General features: G+C 44.2%; 1 protein-coding gene across 2 annotated transcripts in view; it reads right to left on the bottom strand.

Annotated features, from left to right (window-relative positions):
* Window positions 1–23,867, bottom strand: part of LOC115084421 (ubiquitin-conjugating enzyme E2 E1) — a 207,000-nt gene that overhangs the window by 34,008 nt on the left and 149,125 nt on the right. For both annotated transcript variants that reach the window (XM_029589298.1, XM_029589299.1), the window contains exon 4: window positions 16,262–16,394. In XM_029589298.1, the coding sequence (XP_029445158.1) occupies window positions 16,262–16,394 (133 nt within the window). The remainder of the gene's footprint in view (window positions 1–16,261; window positions 16,395–23,867) is intronic.

Raw genomic sequence — 23,867 nt, 5'->3', positions numbered from 1 at the left:
TTCTGGGTTGCCTGGATTGAGAGCGCTGAGTAGGCCTAGAAGGCCTAGTCCTTGCAGGCTGATTGTAGTACCTAGTGGTCTGTAGTATGGTCGCCTAGGGTTTCGTTGAGGAAGACGTCTAGGGGCCTGAGTTGTTGGTTCTTGTGGTATTTGAGATAATTGTCTTAAGGTCTCTGTGTGATCCCTTAAGTTGTTGGACAGCGTCTTGTACTTTTTCCCCAAATAAATTATCTCCAAGATAATGGACCTGAAGTGCAGGTCCACAAGCTTCTCCTGCACTTCAGGCCTGAGATCTGATGCTTTTAACCAGGCTCATCTTCGTGCTGTAATGCCAGCTGCTGCTGTTCTTGAGGCTGTGTCGAAATTGTCATAAGCAGCCCTTACCTCATGCTTCCCTGCTTCTAGGCCCTTGGTAATGATGGCCTGTGCAGATTCCTGAAATTGCTCTGGGAGAGAATTTGAAAATTCCTCCATTTGCTTCCAGAGATCCCTTTGATACTGCGTCATATACAGTTGATAAGCAGAGATTCTGGAAGATAGAAGTGCACCTTGATAAACCTTTCTGCCAAGAGAGTCTAGAAAGCGATGATCCTTCCCTGGAGGAGCTGAGGAGTGTGGACGTACCCTTTTGGATTTTTTCTGGGCAGATTCTACCACCACAGACTGATGTGGTAACTGTGATTTTTGGAAGCCTGGTGCCTGATGCACTAGGTAGGTAGTGTCTACACGTTTGTTGACTGCTGGCACTGTGCATGGGTGCTGCCACACCCGGTGCTGCAGGTCTAAAAGTACCTCATGGATAGGGATTGCTAGAACCTGTTTTGGTGGGTCCACGAATTGGAGGACCTCTAGAGTATGTTGTCTTGAATCTTGTTCTGAGGAAAGTTTAAAAGGGATTGTGTCTGCCATGTTTTGTACAAAACTGGAAAAGGATAAGTCCTCTGGTGGGGATCTTTTCCGTGATTCAGGAGGTGAGGGTTCGGACATGAATCCCTCAGAAGAGGTGTTTGACCTTTGATCATCCCAAGAATCATCTTCCTCTGGGTCTTGATAGGGAGTTCTTGGGGACTTCCTTACATTAGTAGAAATACCTGATGGTCCAGGTAATGGTTCATCGATGGAAATCATTGGAGGGATGTTATCCATGGGTTTCCTTGGAACTGTATCGATGACATTGTGATATTTTTTCAGAAGACTTTGAAGGAGTGCTAACTCCTGAGGATCAGAATCTTCTGCTACTGGTGGTATCGATGAAATGACAGGTGGCATCGATGGAGTTGCAGAAACTGGTCTTCTCGGTGTCGATACTGTCGACGGCTGTATCATCGATGTCATCGGTATCGATGGAAGAGACGGGATTTGAGCATATATCGATGTCGATGCCGTAATTATTTTTGGTGTTGTCGATTGTCGTTGTGCCGGAGTCAAGAATGACCCCGGCATCGGTGTTACCACCGGCATCGGCAAATTTGCCGGCATCGATGCAGTAAGCATCGGCATCGACAATGAAGTCGGTCCTGAAAGTTGATCCTTCAAAGCCTGTGAAACCGCTTGTCGGATTAAATCGGACAATTCCGGCCGCACAACCGTTGGAAGCAGAGCGGTTGAGGGCGGTGGCATAGACTGAGGTACAAGTTCCTGTGAAATGTCTTGTGTTGGATCTGGTGCCGGCAGTGGAGTCGAGGTAGGCCGAGGTGTTGACAACTCCGATGTCTCCTGATGTTTCGCCCGCTTTGCTGTCGTAGCTTCCTGGGAAGCAGAGTCTGACAACGAAGGGCTTCGATGCCGGTGTCGATGTTTTGACTTCGATTTTTCTGTTGATTTTGTCGACGTCGAGGACGATGAAGGGGACGAGTGATCCCCTGACGGTCCCGGGTGAGGTTTTTTAAGGATTATGTGCTTAGTCGCTCCAGCCGGAGACGACTTAGATGACTGCGACGGGGAAGGTATGAGTTGCAGGCTGAATAAATGCTCCATTTTTTCAAGTCTGGTTTTCCGGGTTTTCAGCGTCATCTCTGCGCATTGTGGACAGTTATGTACATCGTGTTTGTCACCCAGACATAATACACAGTCTGTGTGCGGGTCTGTAAGTGACATTTTCCTGTTACGACGAGGGCATTTCTTAAATCCCGTTGACATTTTTATATTTTAACAATCGACGGCCGTCGATTCGACTGAGGAGAAATTTTTTTTACTGCGGAACAGAAAATTGAGACTGGGTTACTTACCGGCCGGTAAGAAAAAGACCCCGAAAGATTTTCTGTGAGAGAGAATATCAAAACTATGACTTTTAAGTCGAATTGAAGGTTGAGAAACTCTCAACGGCTCCGGAACCGCGATGCTAACAGCAGCGCGGAAAAACGAAGACTGAAGAGAGACACCTGTGGCAGAGAATATCATGGCATGCTGGGCATGCTCAGTGGCCTCACTGGGCCAGTCAAAAGTTTCTAGAAACTTTGACAGAAAGTTTTCCCGCCTGGGCTCCGTTCGGTGACGTCACCCATATGTGAGGACTAGCATCCTGCTTGTCCTGGGATAAAATGTATAACTATAGGCTGTACAGAAATGTGCATACCAACTACACCATGGTGATATGCGCTAACTGCACACAGATGGACCCTAACAGAGTTGTTTTTTTAAACCAGTCTCCGAAAGGTGTAGAAGGTAGTCAAGCAGTTTTTGTGTGGGGCAGGAGAACGGACCTAGGACCTCCTCCGCTTCAGTCTGTAGGACTTTCTAGTGGAAGGCTTTTTAGAAGCCACCAGGACCAGAGACACATCCTCTGAGAGATCGAGTGGTTGTAGGATTAACCTCTCAACATCCAGGCTGTGAGTGACAGGGCCTGGAGGTTGGGATGCTACAACCTCCCTCAATCCTGCATGATGAGATCTAGGGAAGACCCCAGACTGATCAGTTTCCGGATGGATAACTTCCGGAGGAGTGGAAACCATCGAAACATATAGAAACATAGAAACATAGAAGTGACGGCAGAAGACGACCAACGGCCCATCCAGTCTGCCCAGCAAGCTACTCAGTTTATCCATTTTTTTTTTCCCCCCCCTTTTTCTCCCTCCCACCCGTCTCTATTGGCTTCCAGCACCCTCCGGCCCCAATTCCCTTCCACCCCTCCACCAATGCAGAGAGCAGCGCCATCCTAGTGAACATCCAGCTCAATCAGGGGTAGCAACCGCCGCAACCAGCAGGCCACACCCCTGCCCCTTACCCACCCCTGTTTTGTTTGCTTGTTTGTTTTTTGTTTTTTGAGATGGCAGCCCTCCATCCTTCCGCTCCATGAAGGTGGAACACCAACCACTGGCCACTGGCATCCCGCTCCGTGAACGCCTCAGTGGCTACTGCCGCTCCATGCAGTGTTTGCTGCCTCCTCTCTATTTATGCCCACTAGACTTGATGGATCCACAGTGTTTATCCCACGCCCCTTTGAAGTCCTTCACAGTTTTAGACTTCACCACTTCCTCCGGAAAGGCATTCCAGGCATCCACCACCCTTTCCGTGAAGAAATACTTCCTGACATTGGTTCTTAGTCTTCCTCCCCGGAGCCTCAGCTCGTGACCTCTGGTTCTGCTGATTTTTTTCCTACGGAAAAGGTTTGTCGTTGTCTTTGGATCATTAAAGTTTTTCAAGTATCTGAAAGTCTGAATCATATCACCCCTGCTCCTCCTTTCCTCCAGGGTGTACATATTTAGATTCTTCAATCTCTCCTCGTACGTCATCCTATGAAGATCCTCCACCTTCCTGGTCGCCCTTCTCTGTACCGCTTCCATCTTGTCTTTGTCTCTTTGTAGATACGGTCTCCAGAACTGAACACAGTACTCCAGGTGAGGCCTCACCAAGGACCTGTACAAGGGGATAATCACTTCCCTTTTCTTACTAGATATTCCTCTCTCTATGCAGCCCAGCATTCTTCTGGCTTTTGCTATCGCCTTGTCGCATTGTTTCGCAGACTTCATATCATTAGACACTATCACCCCAAGGTCCTTCTCCTGCTCCGTGCACATCAGCCTTTCCCCCCCCATCAAATACAGTTCATTCGGATTTCCACTCCCCATATGCATGACTTTGCACTTCTTGGCATTGAATCTCAGCTGCCATATCTTCGACCACTCTTCCAGTTTCCTTAAATCCCGTCTCATTCTCTCCACTCCTTCCTCCAGACCTGTCTTGGCCAATAAGGGGCTATGACAATCATAGTCCTTCTGTCCTTGCGAAGCTTCAAGAGAGGCTTCGCCATCAAGGACGTCAGAGGCTGGAATGCCGTCTGTCCAATACAGGGAGCAGAACTGAGTTACCTTTCTGTTCTGGGGGGATACGAACAGATCTTTTTCTGGGCTCCTCCAGAGGCGGAAGACCAATTCACCATCTCCTGGTTCAGGGACCATTCGTGGGGCCTGAAGGCACAACTCAGTGTCTGCCACCACGTTCTCCATACCTGCCAGATACCTTGCCCTGAGCACCATCCTATGGGCCAGGGCCCATAGCCAAATCTGGACCACTTCTTGACACAAGAGGTACGATCCCGTACCTTCCTACTTGTTAACATACTACATTGCTATCTGGTTGTGTCTGAATCAGGTCAATTTTGCTGGACAGCCAATCTCTGAAAGCCCATAGCGTGTACCCGATTGCCCGGAGTTCCAGGAAGTTGATCTGGCAATAGCTTTCCTGAGCGGGCCAGAGGCCCTGGGTGCAGAGCCCTTCTACATGAGCTCCCCAGCCTAGGGTGGATGCATCCGTATTGGGACAATTTGTATAGGAAGACTCCAGAAAGAGATCCCCCACTCCAGATCAGAGAGTGCCCTGCACCAGGACAAAAAGAGTCCTGGCGAGACAGGGTGACTCGGATGAAAGCCTGGAGGCTCTGCGTGGCCTGGTGCCACTGTGACCTCAGGGTCCATTGGACTCTGTGCATGTGTAAACGTGCCAAGAGAGTGATATGGATGGTTGTGGCCATGTGACTAAACAACCTCAACATGTGCTACGCTGACACCTGCTGGCTCCCCTGGATCTCTGCCGTAATATGGGCACCAGGTGGCGGGCCATGAACGAGGCAGGAAGGCTTTTGTCTAGCAGGGCTCCTCTAAAGTCCAATTGAGATGACGTACAGATGGGACTTTGGGTAGTTGATGACGAACCCTAGTAACTCCAACACCTGGATGGTCAGGCTCATGGACTGAATGGACCTTGCCTGAGATGTGCTTCTGACCAGCCAATCATCCAGACAGGGGAAGACATGCACTCCCAGCCTGTGGAGGTGCACCCCCCACCACGGCCAGGCATTTTGTGAAGACACGTGGGGATGATGCTAGCTCAGACGGCAATACTCTGTACTGGAAGTGTTTTCTCATCATGAATTGGAGATACTTTCAGTGACCTGGGAAGATCTCGATATGGGTGTACGCGTCCTGTAGATCGAGGGAGCAATGTTAGTCCCTGTTTTGCAGAAGGGGATGAAAATGCCCAGGGAAACCATCTTGAACTTTTCCTTTTTTTTTTATTAAGAAATTTGTTCCACGGCCCTTAGATCTAAGATGGGACGGAGTCGTCCTGTTCTCTTTGAAATCAGGAAATACCTTGGAGTAGAATCCCCACCCTCTTTGCCTTGGTGGAACAGGCTTAACCGCCCTGGTCATTAAGAGGGCAGAAAGCTCCACAAGCAGTACTTTCTGATGTGCTACCGGCCCCCAAAAACAGGAACAGAGGGCAATTGGGCAGGATACCTAATGGGTTTAATTGGTATCCCTAATAGATGGACAGAACCCACTGGTCCGATGTTGTACTGGGCCACCGGTTTGCGAAGAACCATAGCCTACCCCTGACTAGAGGATCCAGCGTCTTAGGTACAGGCAATTAGCTTATGCTCCTTCCGATCCAGTCAAAACCCCACCATGGGAGTTGACAGATGCCAGTGGTTGGGGCTTGGGAGCTCTCTGCTGCTTGGGGTGGCTGCGGGAGCTCACATGCTGCTGATGGGAGCGAGAGGCGGAGGATAGTACCTCCTCTGGCAATAGAAAATCTTCCTCTGCCCCTGTCTCGCTGACCTCCTGGATGAGGATGGGTCCGGAGTGCCAGTGGAGAGCTGGTGGAGGGTCTCATGATGGTCCCGCAACTGGGCCACTGCATCCCTCACCCTATCTCCACAAAGATTCTCCCCAGTATCCTCAAGGCACCGCTCCTATTTCGCTTGGTACAGGCCCCCACATTCAGTCTCTCCCCCCACATACATCCAAGGCTACATTCATCCACCAGACATACGGAAACACAAACATCACTAGTTTGCTCCAAGAGGCACAATGCCATCCCACACATAACCCTTCATATCCTCTGTTGAGCGGCCTTCCTCAGGTCCCCCACCCCGAAACAATTCGGTTTGAACCAAAAAAAAAAATTTAAACAAGCCCTCCGTAAACAGATAAGCTTTTGGTGGCATCATGCAAATATCCTCATGGTCCCTGGGCCTATGGCTCCATTCGGGGGCAACATCGCCTTAGCTACATGACCCAATCAGCTCAATCACTACTACTCAACAAATAGTCCCACATGAACCACTGTTCTGATCATCTAGGAGAGAATTAAAAGTCACTTATCAAGTGTAGTGGCCAGGATCAATTTGTATTTGCCATAGGCAGAGAGGCCATGAAGGTTACCGCCTATTCTTTGGTAGTGAAAAACAGAACTTTGTTATCATGAGCGACCCTCAATTTAGCTGGATAAAATAAAGCGAAGCGAATCCCCTGTCTGTGGAGCTCCAAGCAGGCGAAGGTCATTTCTTGGTGCTGGGCCGCTATAGAGGCAGAGAAATAGTTAAACAGACGAATACGGTTGCCTTGAAATTCAATTGCTGTTTGCTGACGGAAGGCACGCAATAGCTGGGTCTTATGTATCCAATTGAGTATGCTCAGCCAGCCTAGCCTATCCCCGTGATCCGATAAGACATTGCTCAGCCAGGTCTATTCATTTAGCTTGTCCTTCCACAGACCTTTGAATCTCCTCCATAGTAGTCTGAATTTTTATGAGCCGTTCATCTAAAGCTGCGGTAACACTGGTAGAGATCTGTTGCAAGGCCGCAGCCGAGACGGCGTCCAGCATTTTCACAGGCTCCGGTGCGGTCGCCATCGTGCATTCACTGCCTCTGCGGATCATGGTGTTTCTAGTGCTGCGATGTCTCATCCCGGTGCAGCCGTCCTTAATTGCTCCAGTGACACAGCACTGGCGATTGGGTACAGTGGAGCAGTATTTAATCAGAGTCTTCAGAAACAATAGTGTCCATACTTTGGGGCCCCTAATGCTCTTTATAATTTTCACATATGGAGTTTAGATTTTTGGATGTAAAACACGTATCTTATGTTTAAACAGTTTTTATTGGACTTTCAAAAGTAATACTAACAGAACATATCAGACTGGGGCGAGAGGGTCACAGATCTCACCCCAGAACAATACCACTAATAATAATAATAATAATAATCTGAACCCGCCCATAGTAACCCACCCAACCCCCCCACCACAGAGAAGTGAGTAAGAACTTTAGACAAGTAAACGGCCATTAGCCAGGCTACGCACATTTCAGAAAGGGAGAGACAAGGCAGTCATCAAGAGTATACTAATCATTAATAACCAGACTATGAGCTCGATGTGAGAGCGATTGTAAATAAGGCTGCCACACCGCGAGAAAGCGTCGGCGGCACTGAGGATTCGTCTTAGCTTCTAGACTTTCCATGGTCATCATGGACAGGGGAAACATGGTCATCAGGGACAGGGGAAGATGTCTCCAACCTACCAAACTGTCAACTGTCATTTGGATTAGTTGGGAAATGTTCGCCTGGTACATGCGTTCTGGGTCCAATGGGAGTTGCACCCCCAGGTAGCGAATTGCATCACTGGCCCATTGTAGTGGGAAAGCGTCAGGCCACGACTCCTGTAGAGTTGAAGGATAAGCCAGGGCTGAGGATTTAGATTCATTTAAGCGAAAGCCAGAAAACACCCAGAAATCCCAGACCACGCGCAATAAGGCGGGTAAAGAGTTCTTGGGGTCTGTGATGAAGACCAGTAGGTGGTCCGCGAAAGCAACGCTCTTAAAAATTTGTGCACCCACGCGAACCCCACGAATCACTCTATTTTGTTGAATAGCAAGAAGAAGCAGCTCCAACTGCAAAATGAACAGTAGCAGTGACAGCGGGCATCCCTGTCTAGTCCCGAGAGCCACCCTCAAGGGCTCCGACTGCATCCCATTAACCAGAATAACCGCTTTGGGATCAGCATAAAGGAGACGCAGTGCCTGCATGTAAAAATCACCAAACCCCATCCGGCCCAACATTGTAAAAAGGTAGCCCGACTCTACTCTATCAAATGCCTTTTCGGCGCCAAAACTAATGGTAAGATAAGAGATATCCATTTGACGGCATATAGTCATAGCCGTCAACACTCTTCTGATGTCAGCTAATGCATATCTCTGCCTCACAAATCCAACTTGATGGTCCCCGACCAGGGAGGGAATTACAACAGCTAGTCTATCCGCTAGAATTTTAACATCCACATTTAGCAGGGAAATGGGTCTATAGGACTCTGGAAGAAGGGGATCCTTCCCCTCTTTGGGAATAAGAGTGATATATGCCAAATTCTCATTCGGGGGGGAAGGAGCCATGGGTAATGGATTCCATAAATCCTGCCGCCAAAGGGCCCGCTACCTGATCCTGAAGCAGTTGAAAGAATTCCGCTGTATACCCGTCCGGGCCCGGGGCCTTTAAGGGCTTGAGGCCCCGTATAACCAAACGGACTTCATCTTCAGTAATAGGACCATTTAATCGTAACTTCTGCTCGTCCGTTAGCCTTGGAAGGGAGAGCGTAGAGCAGAACCTCTCATAAATCTCATTATTACCCCCCGCCAAGGTGTATAATTCCGAATAAAAATCCCAAAATAATTTTAGTATAGCAGGGGTATCCCTAACAAGCTCACCTTCGGGGGTGGTGAGTGCTGGGATATGGCGACGACCGCGGGCGGACCGTATAAGATTGGCCATCATGCGACCAGCTTTGTTTGAATATTGATACAGATGAAACTTATAGTAGAGTATACTTTTTTTCACACGCTGATGCAGTAAGGAATTTAAGGCCGCCTGGGCAGAACGATATTTATCTCTGGTTTGTGGTGTCACTGACACATTCATGTCCCCCCTAGCTTTGTGGAATTGTTGGCTTAACGCCAATATCCTTAAGTACTTTTCGTCAGTGGGACACATAGGAGATTATTTCACCCCTAAGAACCGCTTTTGCCGTACTCCAGAACAACGCCAGTTGCGAAACGTGAGCGTTATTAAGAGTTGCGTATTCCACCCATTTGGCCCGTATATGCTCGCGAAATTGTGTATCATTGGCCAAAAAATAAAGGTATCGCCATAGCCTTGTGACAGGTTGCCCCCCCCCCCCCCCCCGAAAACTGGAAATCCACCCAAATCAGGGCGTGGTCCGAAACTACGATGTTGCCAATCACTGTGTCCTGGACCTGTGAGAAAACACGTGCACTGATTAAGAAAAAATCTAAACGTGAATGAGAGGAATGAGCGCGCGAAATATGCGTGAAATCACGTTCAAACGGATGTAAAATCCACCACACATCCAACAGTTGTAGCTTATCCTCCAGCATCTTAGGACCCTGTCCCAGCCCCTGTTCTCGCTGGCGCGCTGGCAGGCATCCAAGTCTCCTTCTCTAACTGTATTAAGTCCCCACATATAATCAGTTTCGCTGTTAAGAAAGGAATCAGGTGAGCGTAAAGCCGCCTGAAAAACTGGGGAGAATATGTATTAGGGGCATAAACATTACAAAACACTACAGTTTTGTCATAGAGCTCAGTGATTAAAATAATGAAACACCCCTGGGGATTTGCTATTTCCTGCCGGATCTGCAAGGGTAGGCGTTTGTGAATTAGAATGGCTACCCTGCCGACTTAGAGGAAGCTCCCGCTCTCACCTCCCCCACCCAGTCCTGTTTTAATTTCGCATGCTCAGGCGCTGTTAAATGTGTTTCCTGGAGGAACGCCACTGATGCCTGCTTCTTTTTCAGCACATCTAAAACCTTAGACCACTTAATAGGCGTATGTAGACCACAGACATTCCAGGAGATCACTCGAGTGGGTCTACTCAAAACTTAACCCACAGTAATTAGATATATAACGTGCACCCCAATATGATTCAGTGAAAGCCCTCCCAGCTAAGGCTTTCACCCTCCTGCACCATATCTCCCCCATCCTACAAGCATTCACAGGATCCATAACCAAGTCCACACATTCATCCATTCACACTCACTTCTACCTTTCCCCCCATATGATCCCCCCTCTGTCCCTCCCTCGTCCCATCCCCCACCCCCCCCAACCACACATGGGTCCCTTTCTGTAACTCCATATCAGCTACTCCCTCTATACCTCCCCCTAAGGAGATGAGACTCACACACAGACGTGTCCGGGCACTTGTAAAGGTGTCCAGAGGTCCGCTCTATGATACAGAGGCACCTGTGAAAAGAGAACCCCCTACCCCCTTCTTAGTCACATATGAGATTTCCCCACCCCACAGAACCAATGCCGCAACCATAGGCAAGGTGAACAATGGCATTGTAATAATAAAAAACAGCGGAACCACCCCAGTTCACAATTGTCAAGTGTGATATCAAGTCCGTTCTACCAATCCATCCGAGGGCTAGTGTCCCCCACACTCAAGTCCATTGCAATAACTTCCAAAGTCCTGCCGGGGACTGCAGCAGTACCACATAACCTCTTGCCAAAGTAATGAGCATTAGCTGATAGGACAACACTGGCATAATCCGGGAGTAGCGCAGAGAACAAGCACACTTGGCATCTAAACCTGGCAACAAGCCAAAAAAAAACAAAACCTGCAAACAGTTTCCAGTCAAAACTCCAAACTCCAAGCCAGCCTGAGAACTCAGACTGGTGTCTCACACTGGCCATTCTCAGTTAGATGCAGACTTCCATCACGTGGCTAGGTTATCCACAAAGGCCTGTGCCTTCTCCGCCGATTTTAAAGTCATGCACTCGCGCTGCATGCCAGATCCTCAGCCGTGCTGGATACATCAGAGCAAATTTTAGGCCCCTGTCATGCAAAGTGGAACAGACCTGGGAAAATCTCCGCCTGCTCGCCGAGACTGAGGCAGAGAAATCTTGAAAAAATGCGTATGGGATGCGACTGGTAGCTTAAATCAGTTTTTCTTCACGAAGCCCTCCATATCTCCATTTTATGCGCCGAGTTTAGGATCTTTGCAATGACCAACCTCGGCCGAGGTATATTCTGTTGCTTTATACCCAGGCAGTGGGCTCTTTCCACTATCAATTTCCCCTGGAGATGTGTCAAGCCCAGTGCCCCTGGAAGCCAGGATTCCAACACAGAGCATAGGGACTGGTCTTCAAGGCTCTCTGGAAATCCCAGAAAACGAAGATTGTCTCTGCGGGCCCTATTCTCTAAGTCTTCTACCTTCGCAGCCAAGGCCTTAATCGCTGCTGCTTGCTCCGCCATCTTGCCTGCACTAGCCGGGCCTGTGTCTTCCAGGGCTGATATTCGTTCCTCAGCAGCAGTTAGGCGCGACGGTATGGCAGCTAGGGTGTCCCGGACCTCCCCCAACTGGTCAGCAAGCCCAGTCCACCTTTCGTCCAAGGCCTCCCTGATCGCCTCCTTAATTCCCTCTAACATTATCAGCATCGGTGGGGGGAGGGGGTTCACTCACTGCAGCCTCCATCTTGTCCTCTGCCCCTCACGCTTTTTCTTTGTCCTTTTTTGTTCCTTTAGCAGCCATCAACTCCCCCGTTCTTATCAGCGATCAGACCGCGGGGCTAAGTTTAGCCTCCTCAAGCGTCGGGTGCCCTATTTAAAAAGGAAGAACGTGGTCCTTTGAAACGCAGTCGCCGAGGCGGGCCCGGAGCCGAGCGAAAGCACGCCCGCTCCGCTAACACATCACGTGATTCCCCACACACATATTTTAAATATAGCCTAGCAGTTTTCAGAACTTTCCCTGCCTGCATGAGGCTCTTAAGATAATCAGAGAAAGTGTGTGTGGTAATTTTTGGGACAGGCTTCACCCCAGATCTGAAGATTGCTCAGAGCTCTGCTTAAATTAGGAGTCAGCCACGCCTGAAAACAGTCCGTGAATTCTATGTTATAAGAATAAAGAGGTACCCCACGTGGATGAGCAGATTGTGGCATGCTAAGTGTGCCAGTCAAAGTTTCTAGAAAATTTGACAAAAGTTTTCAGTGCTAGGCTCCATTTGATGATGTCACCCACATGTGAGGACTAACATCCTGCTCTCCTAGGAGAACACCTGTTATAGACAAGCAATTCTGCTTTCCCTGCACCTCCTCTTCCAGGTTATACATATTTAGATCCTTCAGCCTCTCTCTCATAGGTCTTCTGACACAGACTCCACTCCATTTTTGCTTCACTTCTCTGGACCCTCTCTGTCCTGTCTTTTTGAGATATAGTCTCCAGAAATGAACACAGTACTCCGGGGCGAGGCCTCAAGACGGACTTGTACAAGGGCATAATCAACTCCTTTTTTTGTATTGGTTATTTCTCTCTCTATGCAGCCCAGAATTCTGTGGGCTCTGGTTATCATCTTATGAAGGCAATGAAGGAATGTGACATCAGCAGACACTATTTCCCCAAGGTCCTTTTTCCACTTTGCGCACATTAGTCTTTCGCTCCCCCATCACATTGGATTACCACACCAGTTTCATGACTGCATTTCTTGGCACTGAATCCCAGCTGACAAATCTTTGACCACTCTTCAAGCTTTCTTAAATCACTTTTCATTCTCTCTATTCCTTCAAGCATATCCACTCTGTTGCAGATCTTATCATCTGCAAATAGACAAACTTTACCTTCTATCCCTTCCGCAATGTCACTAACAAAGTTATTGAACAGGACCTGTACCAAAACCATTCCTTGTGGCACACCATTTAACACTATCCTCTCTTTAGAATAGGTTCCATTTACCATTACACGCTGTCTCCTGTCGGTCAACCAGTTTGTAATCCACTCTACCACCTTAAGAACATAAGAAAATGCCATACTGGGTCAGACCAAGGGTCCATCAAGCCCAGCATCCTGTTTCCAACAGTGGCCAATCCAGGCCATAAGAACCTGGCAAGTACCCAAAAACTAAGTCTATTCCATGTTATCATTGCTAATGGCAGTGGCTATTCTCTAAGTGAACTTAATAGCAGGTAATGGACTTCTCTTCCAAGAACTTATCCAATCCTTTTTTAAACACCGCTATACTAACTGCACTAACCACATCCTCTGGCAACAAATTCCAGAGTTTAATTGTGCGTTGAGTAAAAAAGAACTTTCTCCGATTAGTTTTAAATGTGCCCCTTGTTAACTTCATGGCATGCCCCCTAGTCTTTCTACTATCCGAAAGAGTAAATAACCGATTCACATCTACTCGTTCTAGACCTCTCATAATTTTCCCCCTTGGTGTAGACTCCTAAGCTTCTCATTTTATTCACAAGCCTCCTACGCAGGACTGTATCAAAATCTTTGCTGAAATCCAAGTAAATCACACTGAGCTCTCTTCCTTGATTCAATTCTCTAATCACAAAAAAAAAATCACTCAGATTTGTCTGAAAGGACCTTTCCCTGGTGAATCCATGCTGCCTTGGGTCCTGCAAACCACCAGTTTGTAAATTATCTTTTCCTTCAGCAAAGGCTCCGTTAATTTTCCCACCACCAATATGACGCTAACAAGCCTGTAGTTTCTAGCCTGCTCTCTGCTACCACTCTTCTCCAATCAGAAGGCAACACTCCCGTTTCCAGGGATCTACTGAACTGGTCCTTTCAGCAGACCCACCAGCAAATCTCTGAGCTCTGTCAGTACCCTGTCAGTACTCTGTCAGTACCCATGGGGCCAGGATAAGCTACTTATCCTGGCCCCATGGCCTTGACAACTTTTAGTTTTCCTAGCTCTTCCCATACATTCTCTTCTCTATACAGAGTTTCGTCTACCCCCACCTCTACCTATGGTCTTCTCAACCAGCAAAGGCCCTTCTCCAGGATCTTCTTTAGTGAACACTGAACTGAAGTATTTAATATTTCTGCCAATGCTTGGTCTCTCTCCACACTTTGCTCTTTGTCACCTTTCAGTTTCACTATACTACTTTGGACCACCCTTCTTTCTCTGACATATCTGAAAAAATGTTTTGTCACCTCGATTTACTTTTGGTAATCCTTTCTGCTGCTTGACCTTTTGCTTTCCTTATTTCTTTCTTCATCTCCCTCACTTTAATCAGGTATTCTTCCTTGTGTTCCTCTTTTTGGGATCCTTTATACTTTTTGAACACTGTTCTTTTTCCTTTATTTTTTCAGCTATCTCCTTTGAGAACCAGATCGAGTAAACCAGTAAGAGAAGATTCTTCTTACTTTTGTTTACTTTTCTTTTTTTTTTTTTTTTTAATTTGCACTTTATTATAATTTTCAAAAAGTATACATAAATTATACTCAAGAAAAAAGTAAAGAGATACATACAAAATATGAGGATAATTTCTCCAACAATTTTTCAAAATACATAATTATATGTTCTCCAAAGAAGCATAGGCGAGTGAGACCTGCTAAACATAGGAGAGAAATTTAAAGAAACAATTATAGATAACTGGCTTAACGAATTGATGGTTACCATATGGTTACTGATCACCAAACTTTATTGTGGAGCTGTGGGCACCGTTTTTGCATTCAAAAAAGATTTCAGCTGTTCAATTACAGTGAATGCAAAATTTTCACCTTTGCCCTTAGACATCTACAAGGATATCTAAGTAAGAAAGTGTAGCCAAGGGCTACTACTTGCGGTCTCAATTTCAAAAATTCCTGTCTCCTTAATTGGGTAGGCCTGGCAAAGTCGGGGAAAATCTTGACCAATTGGCCAAAAAAAGTTTCAGAGGAATTTTGAAAGAAAGCTTTCATTACATTGCTAACATCTTTTTCAATGACAAATGATACTAATAACGTACCCCTGCCCAATATCTCTACAGCAGAACTTTCAATAAATTCAGTTAAATTCTCAAAAATAGCCTGTTGGTCTCCCTCGATTCCCCTAACGATTTTAGTAAGGAAATAGGCCTTATTTATGATGGGCAATTTAGATTCTTCAAATTTCAAAATTTCAAAGAAAAACCTTTTCAATGTGCTTTGTACATCCTCTCCTAAAGCACTTGGAAAATTTAAGAATCTTAAGTTCAAGTGTCTGTTATAATTTTCAAGCGCTTCCAATCTTTTAGACTGATATGCCAGGTCTTTTATCATTTTAACATCCACCATTTGAACTTGTACAGTTTTTTTCTCCACCTCGTTTACTTTTCTAACATATAGATTTGATGAGACATTAACAGTAAATGCGAATGCTAAAATTCTTATGTGTATTTCCTACATGCTATTCCTATACTATAATTTCCATAAACATCAACTTTCATTTTCATTCAACCAAAAGCTAAACTTGTTTCATAGCCTAAAGTATCAAACTACTACCTTAACACTACAAACATCAAAATATCACAATAAGTTATTAAATTAAAATGGAAACATGAATTCTTATTTCCATGGTCAAGTCGTTAGGATTTTTTCCTATTTGTCAAAAATAAACCAAGAGGAAGAAACAATTTCATGCCTTAAGGCAAGAAATTATGACATTAGATACTTCTTTGACATCCTCGCAAGTGCATGATTAAATATAATGATTGTTATATTTTCTTTGTTCCTGAACAACTGAAGTCATTTTTGGACTCCCAGAAGAGTATTAACATCTTCCCCGGCTCTTAAATAAGTCCAGTGATTTGATCCATTAGTTGTAGACTTTTTTTCATGTTAGGCTATTTCCTTTATAGTTTCCTTAGATCTCCTTGTTTTCTGCTTCTCCTCTTTATCATGTTAATTGATCTAGAAATGGAAAATACTATTTTTTGATAAATTTCTTTGTTTAGTTTTCTGTATAATTCTGGTAGTTTGCTAATTTCCATTGTGTTTCTTTATACAAGGCTTTGGTACTTCATGAATTGTTAAAATTAATAAAGTTTAAAAAAGTGGAATTAAAATGAGAGTCCTGAGAAATTAAAATAGCTGTTCGATGCCAAAATGAAATCAAGGGTATGGTAAATAAATATCCAAGTATGGCATATTTAAAATCAAGTTTCCCTCAACATGCTGCTGTGTGTGCAAAGTGATTTATCTTTCAGCATAAGATTAGGCAGCAGAGGATCTTACCTTTGGAGGTTTGAATGGGTACTCTGGGGTAAAAGTAATATCGAGAAAGAAAACTCCTCCTTCATATACGGAGCCTGGAGGTCCAAGAATCGTCGATCTCCATTCATAGATGTTATCTCCTTTGGGGCCAGCACTGTATAAAGCAAAAACAAACCGAAACAAGTAATTATAATATTCAAAAATAGAATGTATGATAAAGACATTATGCCTTCACTTTCCCAGAGATATTAATAACTAATTAAAGCATTTCAATAATCATCCTTGTGATAGCAGGCTCTATTGAAGTCCAATTGCCTGTGACCTAATTAGGCATTCTAAGCCAGATCCCAGTGTCTCTAACAGTGGTAAAAGGTATTTATCCAGGAAGCAAAGGCTGCTGATCAGTGGTCCAGCAATATTAGAAAATACAATTTAAATAGTTAGAGAGTCAATTCTTGTGGTCCAATTTTCTTCTTTTCTTTTTAGCTCAATCAGAACCAGCCTTTACTGGATTTATGGAGCCAGGAACCTTCATTCCCTTATTTTATCTCTCCCTCCTACTCACGTAACCCACTCATTACAGCAACAATCTTCAGCCACAGGCCATGCACCAGAGATCCCTTTAGAACTCTATAATTGTGAGCCCTGGCAAAAAGTAATTGGACATTAGATTTTTGTTTTTTTTTAAATAACCTTTTCAAAACCTTTTATGGTGCGCAGCTTATTTATTTTAAATTCTCTGGCTCTTTCCCCTTCCTGCTTTGCTTCTTACTGCCTTCTTTTTCTTCCCATATTTTTATACTTTGTTTTATGTTCTTATTCTCATCTTAGAGAATTTCTGTCTCACACCCATTATTTTCAATCCACAGATGAATGCCTTTTCCTTTTTCATACATGTGCCACAATTGTCTCACATTCACTTTCATACCAATTAGACATACATCAGGAAAAGTGTACCAAAAACCCAGTGAAACACTAATACCTCTGACGACACTATTTGGTCCCTTATAGGCTTATTACACTTCTCCCTTACTAGAGTTTCCAACTTGCCTCTGCCCTATATAACCCCCAAAAAGGCTAACATCCCCACTCCCTTTCCAACCCATGTGGCTCTCTAATACTTCCTCCCAATCCACAAGCAACCTCTGCTCACTGCCTTTCTTTCTTTGTATCCTATATATCCACTCTTTCCCTATCTCCCTTTGGACTTTCACTCCCTTGCACTCCTAAGCCTCCACATCTACTCTTTGCAAAGGTAAGCAGAAGAGGAAAGGACAATGTGCCTGTGAACACACACATATATACTGTCTGTCTTCATGCTTATGAACAAGCTGCTATCATTCCATACTAGAATTTGGGCCCAGGACCAGCCCAACTAACTTCCCTATTTTGAGAGAGATAAGTTGTAGCAAGAAGGGGAAGCAGACAGGCAGGCTTTCAACAGATTGACAACAATATGGCAGGCTTAAAGGTCTTTCTGGCTGCTGACATCCCTCAAATTAAAGCCAGCCAAGCCAGCAAAATACCAGTAGTAGACAACACCTACTCTCTACTTATTCTCTATCCTCTACTTCCATTTACACATACTGCCTCCTCCCCCCCCCCAACTATCCATAACTTAAGAACATAAGAACTGCTATACTGGGTCAGACCAAGGGTCCATCAAGCCCAGTATCCTTTTTCCAACATTGGCCAATCCAGGTCACAAACACCTGGCAGGATCCTAAATATGGTAGATAGATTCCATGCTTCTAACGCCCAACAATAAACAGTTTCCCCAAGTCTACCTGGTTAATAAATGTTTATGATCTTCTCCTCCAGTATCTTGACCAAACTCTGCTATACTGCCTGCCTTAATTGTAATTAATTCCAGAGCTTAATTGTGTGTGGAGTTAAAAAAAAAAAAAAAAATACAGATTTTCTTCTATTTGTTTTAAATGAGCTACTTAGTAAAATCATGGAGTGCTCATTAGTCTTTTTATTCTTTGAAAGAATAAACAACCAATTTGAATTTACCCGTTCCACTTCACTCACTTATTTTTATAAACCTAGATCTATCATATCTCCTGTCTCTTCTCCACATTGAACAGCCCTAACCCCTTTAAGCTTTTCCTCATAGGGGAGCTGCAGTCAATTCCAGTAAGATTATTGTGGGTAGATACTTACACTTTCCCTTTATCTTTTTGGTTGCCCTTCACTGTACCTTTTCTAGTTCTGCTATATCTTTTTTGAGATAGGGTGACTAGAACTGCATACAGTACTCAAGATGCAGTTGCGCCATGGGGCGATACAGAGGTATTATGATATTCTCCATTCTCTTCCTAATAATTCCTAACACTGTTTGCTTTTTTGACCACAGCCACACACACAGTGAGGATTTCAACATATTGTCTATGATGATGCCTAGATCCTTTTCCTAGGTTTTGACTCCTAATATGGAACTCAAAATCATGTAACTACAGTTTGGTTTAATTTTCCCTATGTGCATCACTTTGTACTTGTCCACATAAAATTTCATCTGCCAGTTGGATGCCCAGCACTGTTACAGATCAAGAATCCCATGCACACAGCAAAACATAGTGCACATAAGAAATCACAACATTATTTGTATTATACTAGCTCATAGCACGCAAATTTGAATTCAGCTTATAAAAAGTTGTACAAAAGAAAAATTTTGCTCACATAGCCTTTCCAAACTTAGATGGAATATTAATGCCCAGTCACCTAGTCTCTCGAGGTCTTCTTGCAATTTCTCAGAATCCACTTGTGATTTAATAACTTGGAATAATTTTGCGTATCTGCAAATTTGATCACCTCACTCATTGTTCCCTTTTCTTAGATATAATTTTCCCAGAATGGTAAGAATTAGCACACACAGCTGAATTTCATCAACACTTTCAGATATAATAATTTGAAAGACCTTTGTCTTTACTAGATCTGCTATATTCTGCAATTTAAAATCTAATATATTACTTATCTTTGCAACAACATTCATCAAAATCTCTGAACATTATGCACAAGTTTAACATTAGAATTTTATGAAATAGTTTGTTTTTTTTTTTTTTTTTAAATCTAACAAACAACCTCAAAATAGCTTGGAAAACACACCAAATTTAAGTCTCTCCTAAAAATTTGAATCAGTTTTGAAAATCAAGATTTCTAAAAGTTATGCACTTCAAACTTGATGGCATTATAAAATGGGAATGGATAAAAGTTTTTAAGATTGCCAACACCTTGCTGCCATGAATCTCAGTTTTGAGTCATTGTCCCTCTAAAATATATTTCCCTTCTCTCTCCTCTTGCCAAAAGGGGGCTATGAGAATCAAAGTCCCCTGTCTTAACTTCAACAAAGTCTTTGCTATGAATGGAATCAAGGAGATGTGTACAGCAGGCCCTTACTCTGTTTGAGGGCAAAGGAATTCAAGACTAGTTTGCCTTGCATCCCTTTTCTGAACAGAAAAGCAGGACCTTCCTGTTCTACGGAGACAAACAAATCCACCACAGTATGCCCTACTTGTGGAATATCTGGTTTGCTATTCCACAGTCCAGGGACCATTCATGGAGTTTAAGAACGTGACTCCATCAGTCCACAAGGATATTCTCTTTGCCTGCCAGATATGTGGCTCTCAGGACCATCCCCTGAGAGATGGCCTAGTCCCACATTTGGACTGTATAATGACACAGAAGATATGATCCCTTGCTTCCCTGCTTGTTGATGTAATACATTGCTACTTGATTGTCCATTTGAACCAGGATTACTTTGTTGGCCAACAGATCTCTAAAAACCTTCAGAATGTAGTCCTTAGTTCTAGGAAGTTTATCTGATGAAGCTTTTTCTGACTAGACCACAGGTCTTGGGAGCAAAGCCCTTCTAATCTGGACTCCTCACTCCAGGATGGAGGCATCAGTGATCAGTACAATTTGGACAGGAGGAATTTGAAATGGTATGTTCAAGGTCAGATTGGAATTTATCTGCCACCAGGATAGGGAGTCCCTGAGTGGTTGAATGATGCAGATGCAATCAAAGATCCTGAGTAGCCTGAACCCATGGTGATCTCTGAGTTCACCGGGCTCTTCTCATATAAAGAATTTCCAAGAGAGTAACGTGCACTGTTGAGGACATAAGGTCCAACATGTCCCATGCTGATACTTGTAGACTCCCTTGAATCCTCTCCACTGTGGATACCAATGTGATAGCTCTTTACTGTGGAAGGAATGCTTTTGCCCAAGCTGTCTCTAGCAGAGCTAATATAAACTCCAATTGAGATGATGGGCTCAAATTGGGCAGCTGACGATAAACCTTAGTAACTCCAACATCCAGATGGTTCTGCACATTCATTCTGTGACACCCACCCAAGATGTGTTCTTGGCTAGCCAATCATCCAGGTAGGAGAAAACATATATCTCAAGTTTGTGTAGATTTACTGCCACCAAAGCAAGGCATTTTATGAAGACTTGTGGGGCTGACACTAGGCCAAAAGGCAGCACATAGTACTGGAAGTGACAATCCCCTATCACAAATCTGAGATACTGTCTGTGATCTGGAAATAGCTCTATGTGATTGTAACCATCCTTGAGACTGAGAGGGTAGCGCTAGTCTCCTTTTTGCATAAGGGGAATTAAGGTGCTCATGGAAACCATTTTGAACTTTTGTCTTTTAGATACTTTTAAAGGCTCTTAGGTCTAGGATGGGACAGAGTCCCCTCTTTTCTTTGGAATCAGGAAGTACCTGAAGTAAAATTCCTGTCTTATTTCCCTTGGTATAAAAGGCTCAACTGTATTAGTCTCTAAGAGGGAGGAGAGTCCCTTCTGTAGAGTTGAAAGACTTCCCTCAAACAAGGTCCAGAGGCCGATAAGGTGGAACCATCAACAGATGTAATCTGTACCCTCTTTGTATTATGCTGAGGACCCATGAGTCTAAAGTTACACTGGATCAACTGTTTACATAAAACCTTAGCTTGCCTCCAACTGGAAGGTCCTCTAGCACAGGTACTGGAATCCAGGTTCTCTATGCAAACCCCATCCTTGGTGTTATATTTGTATTTATTAAATTGCTTGTTTCTGGGCCCTAAGTGATATACATAACATAATTAATACAAAAGATTCAAACAAGTCAGACAAACAAAAGATAAGACAAGTTTCAATTTAAGGTGAAAGCAGCCATTGCCAAGATCATAATCAAATGATCTACAAGCTTGAAAGTGGTCTAAACACACAAAATCAAGCAAAAGTTAGTACCAGCAAAAAAGATTTAAGAAGTGTTTTAAAGATTTTTGTATATTGCATAAGTTTTAAAGCTTCAGTTACTGTATTCCAGATAGAGGGTGCAGCTACAGAGAAGGCACAGCTCTTGTCACAGACAATTGTGCTTTCACCAGGATCTCTCAATGAGTCCTCCTGGTTTTGACTGGAGTGCTGATGGGCTTAGGAAGCCATTTGCTGCCTTGGATGAGGGCAAGGGGCCTGTTGTGTACAGGACCGAATGGGTAGAAGATAATGCCTCCTTGGTTGGAAGAAGTATTATTGTGGTCCCCCCACCGGGGTAACTCCTGGCAGAGTAGGGCGGGTCTGAAGTAGCTGCAGAGAGTTGATGAAGATTTGTACAGTGTTCTCTGATCCATGCCATTGTTTCCTTGACCCAATCTCCAAAGATATTCTCTCTAGTACATGGTGCATCTTCAAGTCTTTTCCTGGACCTAGACAGACAAAATGGCTGCCCAGGAGTGAGCAGCAAAAAACAGAGGTCCATGGCTGTTTGCATTTCTTCGCTTTACAATTTCCTAAACTTTGAATTTTCTTCTTCTTCTGATTGTGGTATTATGCCACATACAAAACGCAAAGTGAAAATTAAAGAGATTACCTCAACACCGATTCAACTTACTCGGCAACCACGGATCAAGGAGGTTTTTGCTGGCCTGGAGCACCTACAGCCGGAGGGAGGGACCGTTGGAGGAGTCAACGGAGAGCAGCCGTTGAGCCCCCCTGGCCACAGAAATATCTCTGAGCCCCGGTGTGCCTAATACCCCAGAAGCTCCGCTAAAGAAACTGGAACCCGATGTGAACATCTCTGCTCTGCTGGAAGGAAAATCAGATTTCCAGGTGGAGGAACCCCAGAGAGGAGTTGAGGAAGTTCTTATCTCCTCGGTGAGCTTAGAGTCAGCTAGCTCCAGGGACCCACCCGTTGAAGTGCCGCAGAGAGCCTATGAAGGTAACAGTTCTCTTAAGCCTGGAATGAGAAAGGAAAAAGGAATACGTGTTGTATGTGAATCTTCACACTCCATAAATCCTAATGCGACTTTGGAACATATATTAAATGCTTTTTCTGCTATGGAAAAATCAATTGCCTCACTGACAACTATGGTTAAAGAGTATTGAGCAGAGCCATGTCTTAGAAAAAAGACTGGAGGAAAATGAATCATCAATCTCTGGTTTGGAAAATAGAGTCATCGAAATGGAAAAAATTTAAATAAATCTGATTAAATCAGAGAATATTCAAATGACTAAGATGGAAAATCTCATAAGGAGGAATAATATAAGAATCTTAAATTTTCCTAAAATGCGTTTGTTGTCCCACCGAGAGTTACTCAGATGTTATTTTATTAACATACTGAAAATAGCGGAACAAGACTTGCCTAAAATAAAAAAAAAATATTATATTCCCCAGCCAGACAAAATGAAAGAACAGTTTGACCAGAAGGAGGAAGTGGAGGATTCCTTTGATTTGACAAATATATTGGAGAAATCTTTTGAGCTGGTGGTGGAGGAGAGAGCTACTCTTTTTGTGCAACTAGATTCATCAGTTGAAAGATTTAATTCTTAAGATGTTCTTTCGGAACCAAACTCAAAAATTTTTCCTGATGTTACTAAGTTAACTCAGTTAAGAAGGAAAAAATTCTTGGAAATGCGGGGGGAAGTTTTGGCAAGGGGGGCAAAGTTCTTGCTCCGGTTTCCATGTTATTGCCTATTATTATATGAAAATTATTCCTTACCTGCTAATTTTCGTTCCTGTAGTACCATGGATCATTCCAGACGGTGGGTTATGTTCCCTGTCCAGCAGATGGAGTCAGAACGAAAAACTCTCAGGGGGGTGCCTTATAGCCACGCCTCCCCTGCTTCAGCTTTCAGTAAATAGAATATCCAAGCCAAAATAAAGATTTGTAAACCAGAGGGATCAAGTTCTCCAAAAAACAATAAAACTATCGACCCAACAGGGGCTCAGACAACAAATTTAGTAACTAACAAAATGTAAAAACTGAACCAAAACTTGTAAACAGTACTGCGTGGAAGAAAACAGACCCGCAGTATCAGAAGTACAGATAAAGAGAAAAATTAGAGACAGGTTAGCAGGGATGTCCCACAGAGAAAACCCCCCAAAAACAAGGGAGGGTGTCTGGAATGATCCATGGTACTACAGGAACAAAAATTAGCAGGTAAGGAATAATTTTCATTTCCCTGTACGTACCAGGATCATTCCAGACGGTGGGATGTACCAAAGCTTTCCCATCACGGGTGGGCTACGGACAGCCCTGCCCGAATAACCCTGTCTCCTAGTTGTCCGTCCGAGGACGTCTGAACGTCTAGACGATAATGTCTGGTGAAAGTATGAAGAGACTTCCAAGTGACAGCC

The sequence above is a fragment of the Rhinatrema bivittatum genome, chromosome 2 (assembly GCF_901001135.1).
Source record: "Rhinatrema bivittatum chromosome 2, aRhiBiv1.1, whole genome shotgun sequence".
In the NCBI taxonomy this organism is placed as follows: domain Eukaryota; kingdom Metazoa; phylum Chordata; class Amphibia; order Gymnophiona; family Rhinatrematidae; genus Rhinatrema; species Rhinatrema bivittatum.
Note: the sequence above shows the minus strand (reverse complement) of the source record. Positions and strands in the feature narration are given on the sequence as shown.